The 18,249-nt window shown below is 43.7% G+C and overlaps 1 protein-coding gene across 1 annotated transcript in view; it reads left to right on the forward strand.

Moving 5' to 3' along the window:
- Positions 1–1,184: 1,184 nt before the first annotated feature.
- Positions 1,185–18,249, forward strand: part of RPE65 (retinoid isomerohydrolase RPE65) — a 70,628-nt gene continuing 53,563 nt past the window's right edge. Inside the window, exons 1-5 of the mRNA XM_082266493.1 lie at positions 1,185–1,261; positions 9,875–9,957; positions 13,076–13,226; positions 16,133–16,240; positions 16,405–16,546. Of these exons, the coding sequence (XP_082122619.1) occupies positions 1,251–1,261; positions 9,875–9,957; positions 13,076–13,226; positions 16,133–16,240; positions 16,405–16,546 (495 nt within the window). The 5' untranslated portion in view covers positions 1,185–1,250. The remainder of the gene's footprint in view (positions 1,262–9,874; positions 9,958–13,075; positions 13,227–16,132; positions 16,241–16,404; positions 16,547–18,249) is intronic.

An 18,249-nucleotide genomic window follows, 5' to 3' on the forward strand; every position in this document is an offset into this window, starting at 1 on the left:
TATTATTTATTTACTAGTTATAATTATTTATAATTACTTTTTCTAATTACATAATTTTTAATAGCCAGGTCTGGACAATGCTCCATTGAATTCTAGAAGCATAATTTTATAATTCCATATAGTAATAAAAAAAAAATATATATATATATATATATATATATATATATATATATATATATATTATATATATATATATAATTTATTGATTTATTATTTTCTTATGTACAATTTCATTATTACTTTATGATTTATTTGCTTATTTTATTTGTTTTATTTGTATTTCATTTATTTGATTATTAGTTGGACAATGCTCCATTGAATTCTACAAGCATAATTTTATAAATTTCATATAATAATAATAATAAAAAAATGTAATATTTATTGATTTATTTTATTATTTATTTAATTTGTTTTATTTATATTTAATTTATTATTTATTTACTAGTTATAAATATTTATAATGACTTTTTCTAATTACATCATTTTTAATAGCCAGCTCTGGACAATGCTCCATTGAATTCTAGAAGCATCATTCTATAATTTCATAGAGTAATAAAAAAAAAAATGTATTATTTATTGATTTATTATTTTCTTATGTATAATTTATTATTACTTTATTATTTATTTGTTTTTTTTTTGTTTTTTTATATTTCATTTATTACTTGGTTAGTAGCTATAATTATTTATGACTTTTTCTTATTACATAGTTTTTAATAGCCAGCTCTGGACAATGCTTCACTGAATTCTGAAATTCCTTTAAAAAAAAAAAATGGAGCTTGTTGACATTGTTGGCATCATTTGATTAGTCTAGACCCCATCTCAGAAATTAGGGCCCGATGGCTGAGTGTCAGGATGCGTCTATAGGGCCCCATTGTGGTTCAGACTATTTCACCAATTGAAAGCCTATCAGTATGTGGAAACATTTCTCTGGCTGCGTGACCGAATTCTTTCCCGCGATTCTTTCATTTTAATCCACTGATGGCTTGAAAGGATTTAGAAGGAAACTTTTTTTTTCAAAGAATCTCCTTGTTGAGGAGAGCAAAGACGCTGAAGACTCAGAAAGAAAAGTCCTTCAAGAGAATTCCAAAAACTGAAAGGGACTTCTGTTCCCAGCTCCCCCCTCTGATTGGCTGCTGCGGCCTTTTTAAGGAGATTATTCTGTTGAAATGAATCAAAATCCCTACAAATAGCACCGGACTCGGAACATCCGACCTTACTGTCTGCACAGCCGGTCACCAGGAACAGGCACCATGACCAGTCGGTAAGTGGACTCCTAATAACCTAAATACTAGCCAATCACAGAGCATGAAGCAAGAACAATATAACGCAATGGGCATTCTAATTAAAATATATTTAAAGCCCAAACTTTTCTTTTTAGTTTTGGATCGAGAAGCATCAAGTTAAAAGGTTAAAGCTGAACTCCAGGCAGATTTAACCACTTCTGGACCGGAAGGTTTTACCCCCTTAATGACCAGGCCATTTTTTGCGAATCGGCACTGCGTTACTTTAACTGACAATTGCGCGGTCGTGCAACGCTATACCCAAATACAATTGATGTCCTTTTTTTACCCACAAACAGAGCTTTCTTTGGTGGTATTTGATCACCTGTGTGGTTTTCCTTTTTTGCACTATAAACAAAAAAAATAAACGTAAATTTTGAAAAAACACAATATTTTCTACTTTCTGCTACTTTTTTTCATTCTCAATAAAAAAAAATTAAAAATCAAAATTTTTTATAATTTTATGCCAATTTGTTTTCTGCTACATATTTTTGGTAAAAAAAAACCGCAATAAGCGAAAAGTTATCGCGTCTACTAACTATGGGAAAGATTTATGTCATTTTTATTGTTTTTTTTTACTAGTAATGGCGGCAATCTGGGATTTTTTTGATCTAATTTTTTTTTAATCATTTTAGGCCAATTTGTATTCTGCTACATATTTTTGGTAAAAAAAAAATCCCAAAAAGCATATACTAATTGATTTGGGCAAAAGTTATCGCGTCTACAAACTACGGGACAGCGATTTTTAGCAGGACTGCGACATTGCGGCGGACAGATCGGACCCCTAACTGACATTTTTGACACTTTTTGGGGGACCAGTGACAGTAATCAGTGCCCAAAAATTGCACTGTTACTGTATAAATGACATTGGCAGGGAAGGGGTTAACACTGGGGGTGATCACAGGGTTAAATGTGTTCCCCATTTTTGCTTTCTAACTGTGTGGGGGTGGATTTGAACAGAGGCAGAGAGAGATCTGTGATGTAGCTTGGCTGAATCACATGATATTTCCCTTGCATTATTTACATTCCGACGGCTCTCCTGGCATTATCGTGGAAGATTGTGGGAGGCCGGTGGCAAATGCGCCGCTCCTCCCGCGGTCTGCCTCCCACTGTGTCTAATCCGCGCGCCGCCAAAACCGCGTGCACATGATCACGTAGATCTACGTGATTATGTGCAGCCGAGCCGCCCGCCGCAGTAAATCTGCATGGGCCAGTCGGCAAGTGGTTAAAGCCTAAAGCTTCTTTCACGCGGTCTGCTGCGTGCTGTGGTCCGTTCTCTGCTCAGCGGGGCTTGATCAGCCGATCCCCGCTGAGCCAGCGGATGACAGCTCCGTCTCTGCACTGTGTGGGGGAGGGAGGTGTCAGAGCCCCGCTGCTCTCTATGGGGAATCGGATGAGAGCAGACCGCCTGCAGGAATTGGGGTGATCTGAGGGGTGAAAGTGCAGGAATTGGGGTGATCTGAGGTGTGATAGTGCAGGAATTGGGGCTGATCTGAGGTGTGAAGGTGCAGGAATTGGGGTGATCTGAGTTGTTATAGTGCAGGAATTAGGGTGATCTGAGGTGGGAAGGTGCAGGAATTGGGGCTGATCTGAGGTGTGAAGGTGCAGGAATTGGGGTGATCTGAGGTGTGAAGGTGCCGGAATTGGGGTGATCTGAGGTGTGATAGTGCAGGAATTGGGGCTGATCTGAGGTGTGAAGGTGCAGGAATTGGGGTGATCTTATTTGTGAAGGTGCAGGAATTGGGGTGATCTGAAGTGTGAAGATGCAGGAATTGGGGCTCATCTGAGGTGTGAAGGTGCAGGAATTGGGGTGATCTGAGGTGTGAAGGTGCCGGAATTGGGGTGATCTGAGCTGTGATAGTGCAGGAATTGGGGCTGATCTGAGGTGTGAAGGTGCAGGAATTGGGGTGATCTGATTTGTGAAGGTGCAGGAATTGGGCTGATCTGAGGTGTGAAGGTGCAGGAATTGGGGTGATCTGAGTTATGAAGGTGCAGGAATTGAGGCTGATCTGATTTGTGAAGGTGCAGGAATTGGGGTGATCTGAGGTGTGATAGTGCAGGAATTGGGGTGATCTGATGTGTGAAGGTGCAGGAATTGGGGCTGATCTGAGGTGTGATAGTGCAGGAATTGGGGCTGATCTGAGGTGTGATAGTGCACGAATTGGGTCTGATCTGAGGTGTGAAGGTGCAGGAATTGGGGCTGATCTGAGGGGTGATAGTGCAGGAATTGGGGTGATCTGATTTGTGAAGGTGCAGGAATTGGGGTGATCTGATTTGTGAAGGTGCAGGAATTGGGGTGATCTGATTTGTGAAGGTGCAGGAATTGGGGTGATCTGAGGTGTGATAGTGCAGGAATTGGGGTGATCTGATGTGTGAAGGTGCAGGAATTGGGGTGATCTGAGGTGTGAAGGTGCAGGAATTGAGGCTGATCCGAGGTGTTAGAGTGCAGGAATTGGGGTGATCTGATGTGTGAAGGTGCAGGAATTGGGGCTGATCTGATTTGTGAAGGTGCCAGAATTGGCGCTGATCTGATTTGTGAAGGTGCAGGAATTGGGGTGATCTGAGGTGTGATAGTGCAGGAATTGGGGTGATCTGAGGTGTGAAGGTGCAGGAATTGGGGTGATCTGATTTGTGAAGGTGCAGGAATTGGGGTGATCTGATTTGTGAAGGTGCAGGAATTGGGGTGAACTGATTTGTGAAGGTGCAGGAATTGGGGTGATCTGATTTGTGAAGGTGCAGGAATTGGGGTGATCTGATTTGTGAAGGTGCAGGAATTGGGGTGATCTGATTTGTGAAGGTGCAAAGCTCACTTGATTTCTTACTATTTTAATTCAATCGGTTTACAGCAGTTACTTTATATGAAGCTGACAGTTGTTTTTTATGTATCTGGCACTCCCAATTTCTTTGAAAACATTTTTCGGCACACTGTGCCCAAAAAGGTTGTCTACCCCTTGATTAGAGTAACCCTCATCTTGTGCTGCTTCATACTATTTTTAGGACTCAACCATCAAAACAGGATTTAAAATAAGACAAAAAAAAACAGCATCATATGGCAGCTCTGATCTAAATTGGACCCAGTCTGTCAGATTAAACTAAAAAAGGTACCGTAATCGAATCCACCCATCCTGGAACATTAAATCCTGTCATCAACCGTCCCGACGGACGCCCCGCCCCGTCACGCCCCACCACGCCCCTGTCACGCCCAAAGACAACCTCTGGATATGACGCTGAGCATGTGACTCAACTTCCTTAGTCGACCATGGCGAGGCCTGTTCTGAGTGGAACCTGTCCTGTTACACCACTGTATGGTCTTGGCCACAGTGCTGCAGCTCAGTTTCAGGGTCTTGGCAAAATTCTTATAGCCTAGGCCATCTTTATGTAGAGCAACAATTCTTTTCTTCAGATCCTCAGAGAGTTCTTTGCCATGAGGTGCCATGTTGAATTTCCAGTGACCAGTATGAGAGAGTGAGAGCGATAACACCAAATTTAACACACCTGCTCCCCATTCACACCTGAGACCTTGTAACACTAACGAGTCACATGACACCGGGGAGGGAAAATGGCTAATTGGGCCCAATTTGGACATTGTCACTTAGGGGTGTACTCACTTTTGTTGCCAGTGGTTTAGACATTAATGGCTGTGTGTTGAGTTATTTTGAGGGGACAGCAAATTTACACTGTTATACAAGCTGTTCACTCACTACTTTACATTGTAGCAAAGTGTCATTTCTTCAGTGTTGTCACATGAAAAGATATAATAAAATATATACAAAAATGTGAGGGGTGTACTCACTTTTGTGTGATACTGTATGTATATATATATATATATATATACACACACACACACAGTATATAATTGTGTAATAGCTCCAGTGTCTACCAACATATAAGATAACGCAGTCAGCATTCCTACTGAACAAATACTGGGGGAGAATCAAATACAGGATAATTCATGAAGAGAATCCTCCTTAACTACTTGCCATCCGCGCTACAGCCTATATACGGCTGCAGCGCGGACTCGAATTTTCGGGAGGCCGTTTTTAAACGGCCTCCCAGTGACACGCCCCCCGCGCGCTCCCGCGAGCGCGCAGCGGGGAGAATCTGTGTCGGCCGTGTCCCTTGGACACGGCCGATCACAGATCGTGGTGAATGGCCAATCACAGCGGCCATTCACCACGTGATCGGATCATCCAATGAGAGATGATCTCATATGTAAACATATGAGATCATCTCTCATCGCCGGCGCTCCTTCCTCACACGGAGCCTGCAGTGTGAGGAAGGAGGGAGAGCTGCACAGCGCCAGGGACAAAGAGACATGTAATCAGGGCACTGATCACCAGTGCCCTGATTACTACAAGGTAAAAACATACACACAGTGCCCCCCCATCAGTGCCCACAGTGCCCGCCATCAGTGTCCCCATCAATGCCCACAATCAGTACCCATAGTGCTGCCAGTCAGTGCCCATCAGTGCCTGCTCATCTAGGCACTGATAAGCACTGACTGGCAGCACTATGGGCACTGAGTGTGGGCACTGATGGTGCTGCCCATCAGTGCTGCCCATCAGTGCCACCCGTCAGTGTCCATCAGTGCCATCCGCCAGTGCCCATCAGTGCCGCCTCTCAGTGCCCAGCAGTGCCGCCCGCCAGTGCCGCCTCTCAGTGCCCAGCAGTGCCACCTCAGTGCCCAGCAGTGCCACCTCTCAGTGCCCAGCAGTGCCACCTATCAGTGCTCATCAGTGCCGCCTATCAGTGCCGCCTATCAGTGCCGCCTATCAGTGCCCCCTATCAGTGCCACCTATCAGTGCCGCCTATCAGTGCTCATCATTGCGGCATATTAGTACCTCCTCATCAGTGCCCATAAGTGCCACCTCATCAGTGCCCATAAGTGCCGCCTCATCAGTGCCCATAAGTGCAGCCTATCAGTGCCCATCAGTGCCGCCTCATCAGCGCCCTTCAGTGAAGGAGAAAAATTTATTTTCAAAATTTACTCACAGAAAATAAGAAACTTTTTTTTTTTTTTTCAAAATTTTCTGTCATTATTCTTTTTTTTTTGTAAAAAATAAAAAACCCAGAGGTGATTAAATACCACCAAAAGAAAGCTCTATTTGTGTGAAAAAAATGATAAAAATTTCAAATGGGTACAGTGTAGCATGACCGCGCAATTGTCATTCAAAGTGTGACAGCGCTGAAAGCTGAAAATTGGCCTGGATGGGAAGGGTGTTTAAGTGCACAGTAGGCAAGTGGTTAATCAGGCTGATAACTATGGAGGGGGGACAATCCCTGGGTTTAATTAAGGCTGATTAGGTGAAAGGGTAAATGGTGGCCGTACACACTTTGATGAATGAATAGTTTCTCTTACGATCGATCTCTTCTAATAGGAATACTCAATTTAAAGTCAACAACCTCTTTGATCAATATTCCACACACTGGGAAGAGGGTTTCAATTAAAAGTTAAGAAATAATCATAATTTATAATCAGAAATTATTGATCTGCTTCCACCATGTAATCTCATAATCTGGTTGATAAAAATACAATCACATTTCTGAACACAGTATCTCCGTACTACCAGAATGTAGTCTAAATCGATTGGAAGGGAAGTTATAGCCATTCAATTGTTTGCAGAATCAATCATTTTGATTAGATTGCACATTGATCTGATAATTAATTGAAGCGTGTGTGGCCACCATAATAAAGGGTTAAGTTGATTTGCAGAAAAATGAACCAGAAAAGATACAAAAGAAACAATGTTACATTATATCTCTGTATCTCCCCTGTGAACAATGTTACATTGTATCTTTGTATCTGCCTTGTGAACAATGTTACATTGTATCTCTGTATCTCATCTGTGAACAATGTTCATTTGTGTCTCCCCTGTGAACAATGTTACATTGTATCTTTGTATCTTCCCTGTGAACAATGTTACATTGTATCTTTGTATCTTCCCTGTGAACAATGTTACATTGTATTTCTGTATCCCATCTGAGAACAATGTTTCTTTGTATCTGTATATCTCTCCTGTGAACAATGTTACATTGTATCTCTGTATCTCCACTGTGAACAATGTTACATTGTATCTCTGTATCTCCACTGTGAACAATGTTACATTGCAGCTCTGTATCTCCTGTGAACAATGTTACATTGTAGTTATGTATCTCCCCTGTGAACAATGTTACATTGTATATTTTTATCTCCCCTGTGAACAGCATTACATTGTATCTCCCCTGTGAACAATGTTACATTGTATCTCCCTTGTAAACAATGTTACATTGTATCTCTATATCTCCCCTGTGAACAATGTTACATTGGGGTTTATTTACTAAAGCTGGAGAGTGTAAAATCAGACTCACTTCTGCAGAGAAACCAATCAGCTTCTAAACTCAGATTGTTCCATTAAGCTTTGGCAATAAAACCTGGAAGCTGATTGGTTTCTCCGCAGAACTGAGACTGATTTTACACTCTCCAGCTTTAGTAAATATACCGTATTGTATTTCCCCTGGAAACAGTGTTACATTGTATCTCCATATCTCCCTTTTAAACAATGTAACATTGTATCTCTGTATCTCCCCTGCAGACATTGTTACATTGTATCTCCGTATCTCCCCAGTAAACAATGTTACATTTTATCTCTGTATCTCCCCAGTAAACAGTGTTACATTGTATCTCCCCTGCAAACAGTGTTACATTGCATCTCCGTATCTCCCCTGTAAACAGTGTTATATTGTATCAATATTGTTATATTGAGGCCCCAGCCAGGCCCCCCTGACTTGGCGAGCACTCTGCGAGTGGTTAGCGTAGGGAGAGGTGCCCAGTCTGTCAGAGACCATATCTAGTGTTAGGGAGAGGTTTCAGAGGAGTAGGGACAGTGCAGGGACTACGCTACTCTCAGTTTAGGAAACCTCCCAGTTGGGTAGGACCAATCATCATCATAGCCATAATCTTTGACTATATCCTGTTGTGTGTCTGCTGTCTCTGATAATGAATATTCTCTAAATGTTTTGTGTGGCTCTTTGGTGATGTTGGGGGCCACCCTTGACGCCCACCATATTAAGAATGTTGACTACCACTGCCAGGGCCACTGTTACAAATCACGAGGCTCCGTACAGCCTACCTGAAGGGGCCCTGTTCAAGCCTGCCCTTGACTCCACCCCTGGCCCCGCCCCTCACCCAGTTCCACTGGCTACCAATATTTTTGCTTTGAACCAAGAGTTTTTTCCAGCAGCTAAGTTTTTGTGCTGGGAGCGTGCAAGGGGCATGCTCCCAGCACATAAACATGACCTGCCAATCGACACATATGTGCGGCGTGTCGGCATCAAAGCCCAGCTTTTTGCCACTGCACATGTGGGTTATGTGACAGACCCAGCCAGAACAGTGGCTTTTGAAAAGGGCTGCAGGGTGGCCTCTTGCCTACTGACTATGGGTCACTGACATAGTCTGGTTAAGGTGTTATGTGTTAAGTGTCTTTCTCCCATTGTATCATTTTCCCATTGTGTGCCTCCTAGGTGTGCATCTCCATTGTTCAATGAGTCACCTATTGTTTCTGTCTGATCATTTCTTTTGGAGATGTGATAAATATTGTGACCACTTTACCTGGTTATCAAACTATTGTGGGGTGTTATATATTTATGTTGATTAGCTTACTTAGATTATGTTTATGTTGGCTGTTCCTTAGCTATGCTAATTATCTTACTGTTTGCATAACGTGATCAAGCTCTTTCTGTGTGGTATATAAATTCTGTGTGAGTTTACAATAAAGTTCCAGTTCCAGAGAACCTAAGCTAGCATCAGCTAGATTCTTGGGTGCATTATTTATTGATAATACCTGGTTCTTGAGCAGGATCCCCTCCCTTCAGTGATTGGGCCGCAAGGGCAGTATTCCAACATGATAACGACCCCAAACACACCTCCAAGACAACCATTGCCTTGCTAAAGAAGCTGAGGGTAAAGGGGATGGACTGGCCAAGCATGTCTCCAGACCTAAACCCTATTGAGCATCTGTGGGGCATTCTCAAATGGAGGGTGGAGGAGCACAAGGTCTCTAACATCCACCAGCTCCGTGATGTCATCATGGAGGAGTGGAAGAGGACATTCTGTGAAGCTCTGGTGAACTCCATGCCCAAGAGGGTTAAGACAGTGCTGAAAAATAATGGTGGCCACACAAAATATTAACACGTTGGGCCTAATTTGGACATTTCCACTTAGGGGTGTACTCACTTTTGTTGCCAGCAGTTTAGACATTAATGGCTGTGTGTTGAGTTATGTTGAGGGGACAGCAAATTTACACTGTTATACAAGCTGTACACTCACTACTTTACATTGTAGCAAAGTGTCATTTCTTCAGTGTTGTCACATGAAAAGATAGAATAAAATATTTACAAAAATGTGAGATACTTTATCTATAGTTCTAATACCTAACACGAGCCGGCCATGTTGGGGTCCCTGGTCTTGTATAGAGACGTAGCCAAAACAGCCCTCCTAGAAATACTATTTGTGGTCTGAATATGATTTTTTTTAACATGAATAAAGCTTTAAGAATATTCCAGTGTAACCCTAATATCATCCAGTGATATAATAGATAACCTGAGATGTGTTGTAGGGTGGAGCACCCCGCCGGAGGGTACAAGAAACTGTTCGAGACAGTGGAGGAACTGGCTACACCAATGAGTGTGCACATCACAGGTTAGACATCTATCTATCTATCTATCTATCTATCTATCTATCTATCTATCTATCTATCTATCTATCTATCTATCTATCTATCTATCTATCTATCTATCTATCTATCTATCTATCTATCTATCTATCTATCGTCGCGGGCAAAGGCTGGCCATACATTATACAATATACTTACAATTTTCATAAAATTTACCTTCAACTATGTAGTACAAAGGCCTGCCTAATTGGATACAAGTGAAAGTGTTGTTTAGCTTTGACCTCCTATTATATGGTTTGTGGTAAATCTAACAGAAAATTGTACAAGAAAATTGAACATGTACAGTGCCTTGCAAAAGTATTCAGCCCCCTTGAACTTTGCAAACTTTTGCCACATTTCAGGCTTCAAACATAAGATATAAAACTGTAATTTTTTGTGAAGAATCAACAACAAGTGGGACACAATCATGAAGTGGAACGAAATTTATTGGATATTTCAAACTTTATGAACAAATAAAAAACTGAAAAATTGGGCGTGCAAAATTATTCAGCCCCTTTACTTTCAGTGCAGCAAACTCTCTGCAGAAGTTCAGTGAGGATCTCTGAATGATCCAATGTTGACCTAAATGACTAATGATGATAAATAGAATCCACCTGTGTGTAATCAAGTCTCCGTATAAATGCACCTGCACTGTGATAGTCTCAGAGGTCCGTTTAAAGCGCAGAGAGCATCATGAAGAACAAGGAACACACCAGGCAGGTCCGAGATACTGTTGTGGAGAAGTTTAAAGCCAGATTTGGATACAAAAAGATTTCCCAAGCTTTAAACATCCCAAGGAGCACTGTGCAAGCGATAATATTGAAATGGAAGGAGTATCAGACCACTGCAAATCTACGAAGACCTGGCCGTCCCTCTAAACTTTCAGCTCATACAAGGAGAAGACTGATCAGAGATGCAGCCAAGAGGCCCATGATCACTCTGGATGAACTGCAGAGATCTACAGCTGAGGTGGGAGACTCTGTCTATAGGACAACAATCAGTCGTATACTGCACAAATCTGGCCTTCATGGAAGAGTGGCAAGAAGAAAGCCATTTCTTAAAGATATCCATAAAAAGTGTCGTTTAACCACTTTACCACCGGAGGATTTTGCTGTCTTCCGTCCAGGCCACTTTTTGCGATTCGGCGCTGTGCGACTTCAACTGACAATTGCGCGGTCGTGCGATGCCGTACCCAAACGAAATTTACGTCCTTTTTTTCCCACAAACAGAGCTTTCTTTTGGTGGTATTTGATCACCTGTGCGATTTTTACTTTTTGCGCTATAAACAAAAAAAGAGCGTTTATTTTGAAAAAATAACAATATTTTTAACATTTTTTTATATGAAATTCCCCCCAAAAAAGATGTAAAAACCAATTTTTTAAAAAATTTTTGGCCAATTTGTTTTCTGCTACCTATGTTTGGTAAAAAAAATCACAATAAGCGTATTTTGATTGGTTTGCGCAAAAGTTATTGCGTTTACTAACAAAGGGAAAGATTTCTGTCATTTTTGGTGTTTTTTTTTTTAACGCGTAATGGCGGCGATCTGCGATTTTTTTTGTGGGACTGCGACATTGCGGCGGACAGATCGGACCCTTGACTGACATTTTTGAGGCTTTTGGGGTTACCAGTGACATTACTGCAGTAATCAGTGCTATATATATGCACTGTTACTGTAAAAATGACACTGGCAGGGAAGGGGTTAATTTTATTTGAGAGGGAGGGGTTAATGTATGCCTGGTGCTTACTGACGTGTGGGGGGGGGAGGTGACTGTGTGAGTCATGGACAGATCGGATGTCCAGCTATGCTGAACAGTCCGATCTGTCACTCCCTGTCACTATGGAGATCCGTCCGCTTGTGTTTACACAGGCGGGCGGATCTCCACACTAGATCCCCGGCGATCGGGGCAGAGCAGCGGCGATCGCCGCTGCTCCTCCCCTGGCCCGACTCCCGCTGTGAATGAAAACAGCGGGAGCGAGCCTCCGGCGGCGCGCAAGCGCCGCCCAGAAGGGGGAGTGTCTGACGACGTTAATACTACGTCGTCAGACGATAACGAACCACTTTGCCGCAGTACTATTACCGTACTCGGTCGGCAAGTGGTTAAAGTTTGCCACAAGCCAGCTGGGAGACACCAAACACGTGGAAGAAGGTGCTCTGGTCAGATGAAACCAAAATCAAACTTTTTGGCAACAATGCAAAACGTTATGTTTGGCGTAAAAGCAACACAGCTCATCACCCTGAACACACCATCCCCACTGTCAAACATGGTGGTGGCAGCATCATGGTTTGGGCCTGCTTTTCTTCAGCAGGGACAGGGAAGATGGTTAAAATTGATGGGAAGATGGATGGAGCCAAATACAGGACCATTCTGGAAGAAAACCTGATGGAGTCTGCAAAAGACCTGAGACTGGGACGGAGATTTGTCTTCCAATAAGACAATGATCCAAAACATAAAGCAAAATCTACAATGGAATGGTTCACAAATAAAAATATCCAGGTGTTAGAATGGCCAAGTCAATGTCCAGACCTGAATCCAAACGAGAATCTGTGGAAAGAACTGAAAACTGCTGTTCACAAACGCTCTCCATCCAACCTCACTGAGCTTGAGCTGTTTTGCAAGGAGGATGTGCAAAACTGATAGAGACATACCCCAAGCGAATTTCAGCTGTAATCGCAGCAAAAGGTGGCGCTACAAAGTATTAACTTAAGGGGGCTGAATAATTTTGCACGCCCAATTTTTCAGTTTTTTATTTGTTAAAAAAGTTTGAAATATCCAATAAATTTCGTTCCACTTCATGATTGTGTCCCACTTGATGTTGATTCTTCACAAAAAATTACAGTTTTATATCTTTATGTTTGAAGCCTGAAATGTGGCAAAAGGTCGCAAAGTTCAAGGGGGCCGAATACTTCCGCAAGGCACTGTTTGGCCAGCCAAAGACAGCAATAAAAAAAAAAACCTGCCGGGGGCCCTAATCCCTCTGCACTCTATCCAAAACAGTAAAAAAAAAAGTTTTGTCTTCAGTTCCACTTTATCGGTCTATTTTTCTATATACCTATTGGTATCTATCGATCTCTCCATACCTATACAGTGTCTATCTACTCCACAGGCCGTCTCCCCCCCTGGCTGTCCGGCAGTCTCCTGCGCTGTGGTCCTGGCCTGTTTGAAGTTGGCGAAGAGCAGTTTTATCATTTGTTCGATGGTCAGGCTCTCCTCCACAAGTTTGAGGTTAAAGACGGTCATGTGACATACCATCGGCGGTAAGTGAGCACCTATCACAGAACTTATGACTGTAGACGTTGAGGAAGGGGGGGGGGATGTTACTAAAAATGTTGCACACAGAATCTGGTACAGCTGTGCATAGAAACCAATCAGGTTCAAGGATTTAACCCCCTTTCAAATCGGTGTGATTTGACAGGTTAAATCACATGTCAAATCACAGCCTATTGCCAGCAATGGCACTGTCCCAATTGGTGCGACTTTGCGGCACCGCACCGATTCCCAAAAGTAGTTTCTGCACTACTTTTGGCGACTTCGGGGGCGATTTCAATAGACTTCTGTGCAGGAACCCACAGATGTCTTTCAAATCGCCTCTCTGAAGTCGGACTGAAATGCAGGTTTGGAATTGTGCGAGTTCAGCTGAACTTGCACGATTCCAAACTCGCCCTCAGTGTGAACGAAGGCTTATGGTCAAAGCTTAATTAAATAAGCTGAAGTTAGAAGCTGATAGGCTGCCATGTACAGCTGCACCAGGTTCATTCTGTCCTATGGGTGTTCAGCAGATTCTACAGATGTCCCTACTGACTGGTCATGGGGAAGGTATTGGTCATGACTGAATCTTACATCTCCTTGGCATTGTTATGCACTCAGATAGGCTATATTTGGGACTGTCCCCCTTCTTTCCCCCATCTCTGCTCCATATACACAATATTACCAAAAGTATTGGGACACCTGCCTTTAAAACACATGAACTTTACAGGGAATGCCTTGGTATGCTGACGCCTTAAGAGTTCCCTTCACTGGCACTAAGGGCCAAGCCCAACCCCTGAAAAACAACCCCACACCATAATCCCCCTCCTCCACCAAATGATTTGGACCAGTGCACAAAGCAAGATCCATAAAGACATGGATGAGCAAGTTTGGGGTGGAGTCCTGACCTCAACCTGATAGAACACCTTTGGGGTGAATTTAAGCGGAGACTGCGAGCCAGGTCTTCTCATCCAAAATCAGTGTCTGACCTCACAATAGTGCTTTCGAAGAATGGTCAAATATTCCCACAGACACTCCTAAACCTTGCCGACAGCCTTCCCAGAAGAATTGAAGCTGTTAGAGCTGCAAAGGGTGGGACAAATCAATATTGAATCCTACGGACTAAGACTGGGATGCCATTAAAGTTCATGTGCGTAATAAGGCAGGCGTCCCAATACTTTTGGCAATATAGTGTATGTACTCTTAAATCTACAATGTGCTAAGTGAACTCCACCACCTATAAAATGGCGACCCCGCCCAGGGAGGCTCCAGAACCGCTGACCACGATCCCAGAAGGAAGGGGACCCTGGCAGAAGCCCCCACTAGGTACAGCCCCCTCCCAGAGGTCGATCATCTGGTCGCCAGGGGCGCGCACCCCCTCCCACCCCATCGCCAGCTCGACACCCCAGACCGGCCTAAAGGGTATGACCACCCCATGGGAGGGGAGGGGGTGAGGGCAGATGGGGGGTAACAATCCACAGAGGACCCCGAGAACGGAGAGGGGCGCTGCATGGGAAGGAGGGGAACCACGACCATGGAATGGGCCCACATCCACCCCAAAAAACCTCCAGGGTTAGAGGGGAGACAGCTACTTACCATACCAAGAACAGGGTGGGCACCAGCCAGGAGGAACGCTGCTACTTAGGCTGAGGCCAGGTCATATGCGCCCTCGCGAGATGTTTAACTCACAGGCCAACCCCCGTCTAGTAGGGCTATGTTGGGGCCGACCTAGCGTGGAGCTGAGGCCTGCGCGTGCTCGCTGGCCAAACTCGGGGAACCCTCTGGATCTAGATTATCCAGCCCGTCGCCCAGTCTGGCAGTTGACAGTAGATTCTCACAGGAACAAAATAACAAAGCTAGGAAAAAAATTCCATTGAAAAGGAAAAAATTGCCAGGGCCAGAGATCCCAGCAAGGAACAAGGTCCTTACTCCTGACTAGGCAGAAAAAACTGAATGCCTATAGTTTAGAGTGGGTGCATACCCCCTGGGACTGCCCCATAGGTGTAGTCAAGTTTTTTCTGCCTAGTGTCCTACTCCTGTAGGGGGCAGCATAACCCAACGGTCAAAACGATAAGGAGCTGTGTCCGTCAATGAACAAAAGAGAAAAATAAAAGACATTATTGTGCTTTACCACTAATTAAAACCAATGCTTTATTAAAGATAATAAATATGCACTCGCATGTGCACTTTAAAACCATGCACTCAGGGGCTAACTGGCAACTTTCAGCCCAGAGGGCAAATACAAACCAGAGGCCCATGGTGCAGTGACTCGGCCCTCCTCCCCCTATCTCTCTTCCTGGCCTCCTCCTGACCCCCATTGCAGGCTGAAGCTCCACTCCAGGTACTCTCTACTCACTGGCTGAACTCGGGGCTGGCCGGGGGAGTAGAGTCTCCAGTGGGCCATGGGACCAGTCTCTGCTCAGACACAGTTTACACCATCCATGCTGGGAGGAAGCCTGCGCTCTGTCCTTGTCTTCATCCCACATTCAGTAGGTCAGCGATGGGGAATTTTTACTTCTCTTCACCAGGAATCCTTTAGGCATGTTTGTGGCAGAAGCGGTGCTGCCATTTTACGGGGCATCAGAGCGGCCCAGGGGGGAAATTGCCCCCCTGGCCCAGTCCTCCCCTGCATGCACTGCAGTATGACCAAGTAAAATATATACAGACTTTCCCCCCTTAAGGTTAGTAGATCAGCATTACCTCACAGGAAAGTCACTCGCCCCCTTCTGGGTTTGAGGGATGAAGTCACAAGCTCCGACTGACGTGTTTCGTGACACTATCACGTGACTTCATCAAGGGTATCAGGGAAAGGATATCCCTTACTCTATCCAAAAAGGAAAAATTAAGCATTGCCTTTAGTTCTACGTTAAATAATATACAGTATATGCTTAAAAACATTTTTATTGTTATTTTGCAGGTTTATAAAGACTGATGCATATGTCAGGGCCATGACTGAGAAAAGAATTGTCATCACAGAGTTTGGAACGTTTGCTTACCCTGATCCTTGCAAAAACATTTTTTCCAGGTGAGTGGGATAAATGATGTCAATCTATTGACTATTTTGTATAATACTCAATTCTAATATTGACTATTTATTGCAAATCAGAGACAAGATTAAAAACGTATTTCCTTCCTTCATACTTTTCATCCAGACTATGGACAGCGAGTAACTCCTGTGTTGTCTTGCAGGTTTTTCTCTTACTTTAAAGGGATAGAGGTGACGGACAATGCCCTGGTCAACATCTACCCCGTGGGCGAGGACTTTTACGCCTGCACAGAAACCAATTACATCACAAAGGTTGATCCAGAAACGCTAGAGACCATTAAAAAGGTACTTTCATAAAAAAACATACACTATATATATATACATATATATATATATACACTAAAAGTCTGCGACCGTCTGACCATCACACCCTCTCTGTTTGTTTCGATGACCATTGTCACTCGAGCAAGGGAAAATCCAATACTCTGAGTTGCCAACAAAACAGGAATAGAGGGGATACCTGGTCTAATGCCAACTGTCCAGGAGGGGATTTCATTCATTTTGGAGAGATTTCCTCTCAATTCCTGCTATATCTACCAGACAGTAAGTAAAACGGAAAATTGATATCAAATACTTACCGTAATTTTCCTTTCCTGATGGACTCCATGGCAGCATACGTTTGGGTAGGCTCCGCCTCCTCTCCTACCTCATAGGACCCCACTCCCATAAATCTTTGCTCCCTTTCAGCATCAGTGTTCTGTAACTAGCCTACTCAGGAATTTGGAGGGAACTCCTGCTGCCATGGAGTCCATCAGGAAAGGAAAATTACGGTAAGTATTTGATATCAATTTTCCGTTTTCCTGACAGACTCCATGGCAGCATACGTTTGGGAAATAACTCGCTATACACTCCCGGGTGGGAAGATGCTGAACAAAGAAACTTTAATTGGCACTGTCAACTGACAAGACTTGAACGCCAAAATTAACGGAAGATAAAGCAGCAGGTTCAAAACAATAATGGGAAAGGAAAGTATTAACAGATGACCAAGATGCTGCCTTGCAGATCACGTCAGGTGCGACGTGCTTGGAAGCTGCCCAAGACGTAGCGACGCCTCTTGTAGAGTGAGCTGTAATCGCCTCTGGAGGAGCCAAGCCCTTTGCTCTATACGCCCATTGGATAGCCTGAACGATCCACGCAGCCACTGCTCTGGAAGATGCACGCATTCCTTTCTTTTTGCCATGTAGCAGAACAAAAAGGAAATCCGATTGGCGGAAGGAGGATGTGGCCTTCAAATATTGACTTAGAGTGTTGCCCACATCTAGAGGATGGATTGAAGAATTCTCATCAGTTCTGAAGGTGGGAAGAACTATCTCAGCATTTTCGTGGAAGACAGAGGTCACTTTTGGATTTGACCCTAGCATAGGGATAAGGACCACCCTGTCTTGAAAAAAGGTCAAAAAAGGTTCCTTGTGACCCAGATTGTGTATCTCGGAGACCCTCTTAGCAGAGGAAATAGCCACCAAAAATGCTGTTTTCAACGTAAGTTCCTTGATAGACATGGAAGCAACATCCTTTGAAGAAAAAAAAAAAAGTCCAAAACTAAAGGAAGATCCCATTTTGGGAATCTTGGCCTTCTCTGAGGCCTAAGCCTGACTGCTCCCTTAAAAAATTGCTGGATCAGATGATGACTTGCCCACTGAATTCCGGTAAAGGCTGAAATGGCAGATACTTGCACCCGGAGAGAACTAACCGAGAGGGGCAGATCCAGACCAGACTGCAAAAAACTTAAAATCTGCTGAACAGTAGGTGTACCTACTGGACCTGACCCCTGGGCCTGATGACTCATGAACCTGGCCCATATCCTTTCATATACCCTGTTGGTGCTGGGCCTTCTTGAACTCATGAGAGTCGGAATCACCTCCTCTGGACATCCGAGAGCTTCCAACCTCCCCCTCTCAAAAACCAAGCCCTGAGGTGCAGCTGTGCAGGGCATGGGTGCAGAGTAGGACCCTGAGACAGAAGGTCCGACCTGAGAGGTAGAGGGATTG

The sequence above is a fragment of the Pelophylax lessonae genome (assembly GCF_965119305.1).
Source record: "Pelophylax lessonae genome assembly, chromosome: 8".
In the NCBI taxonomy this organism is placed as follows: Eukaryota; Metazoa; Chordata; class Amphibia; order Anura; family Ranidae; genus Pelophylax; species Pelophylax lessonae.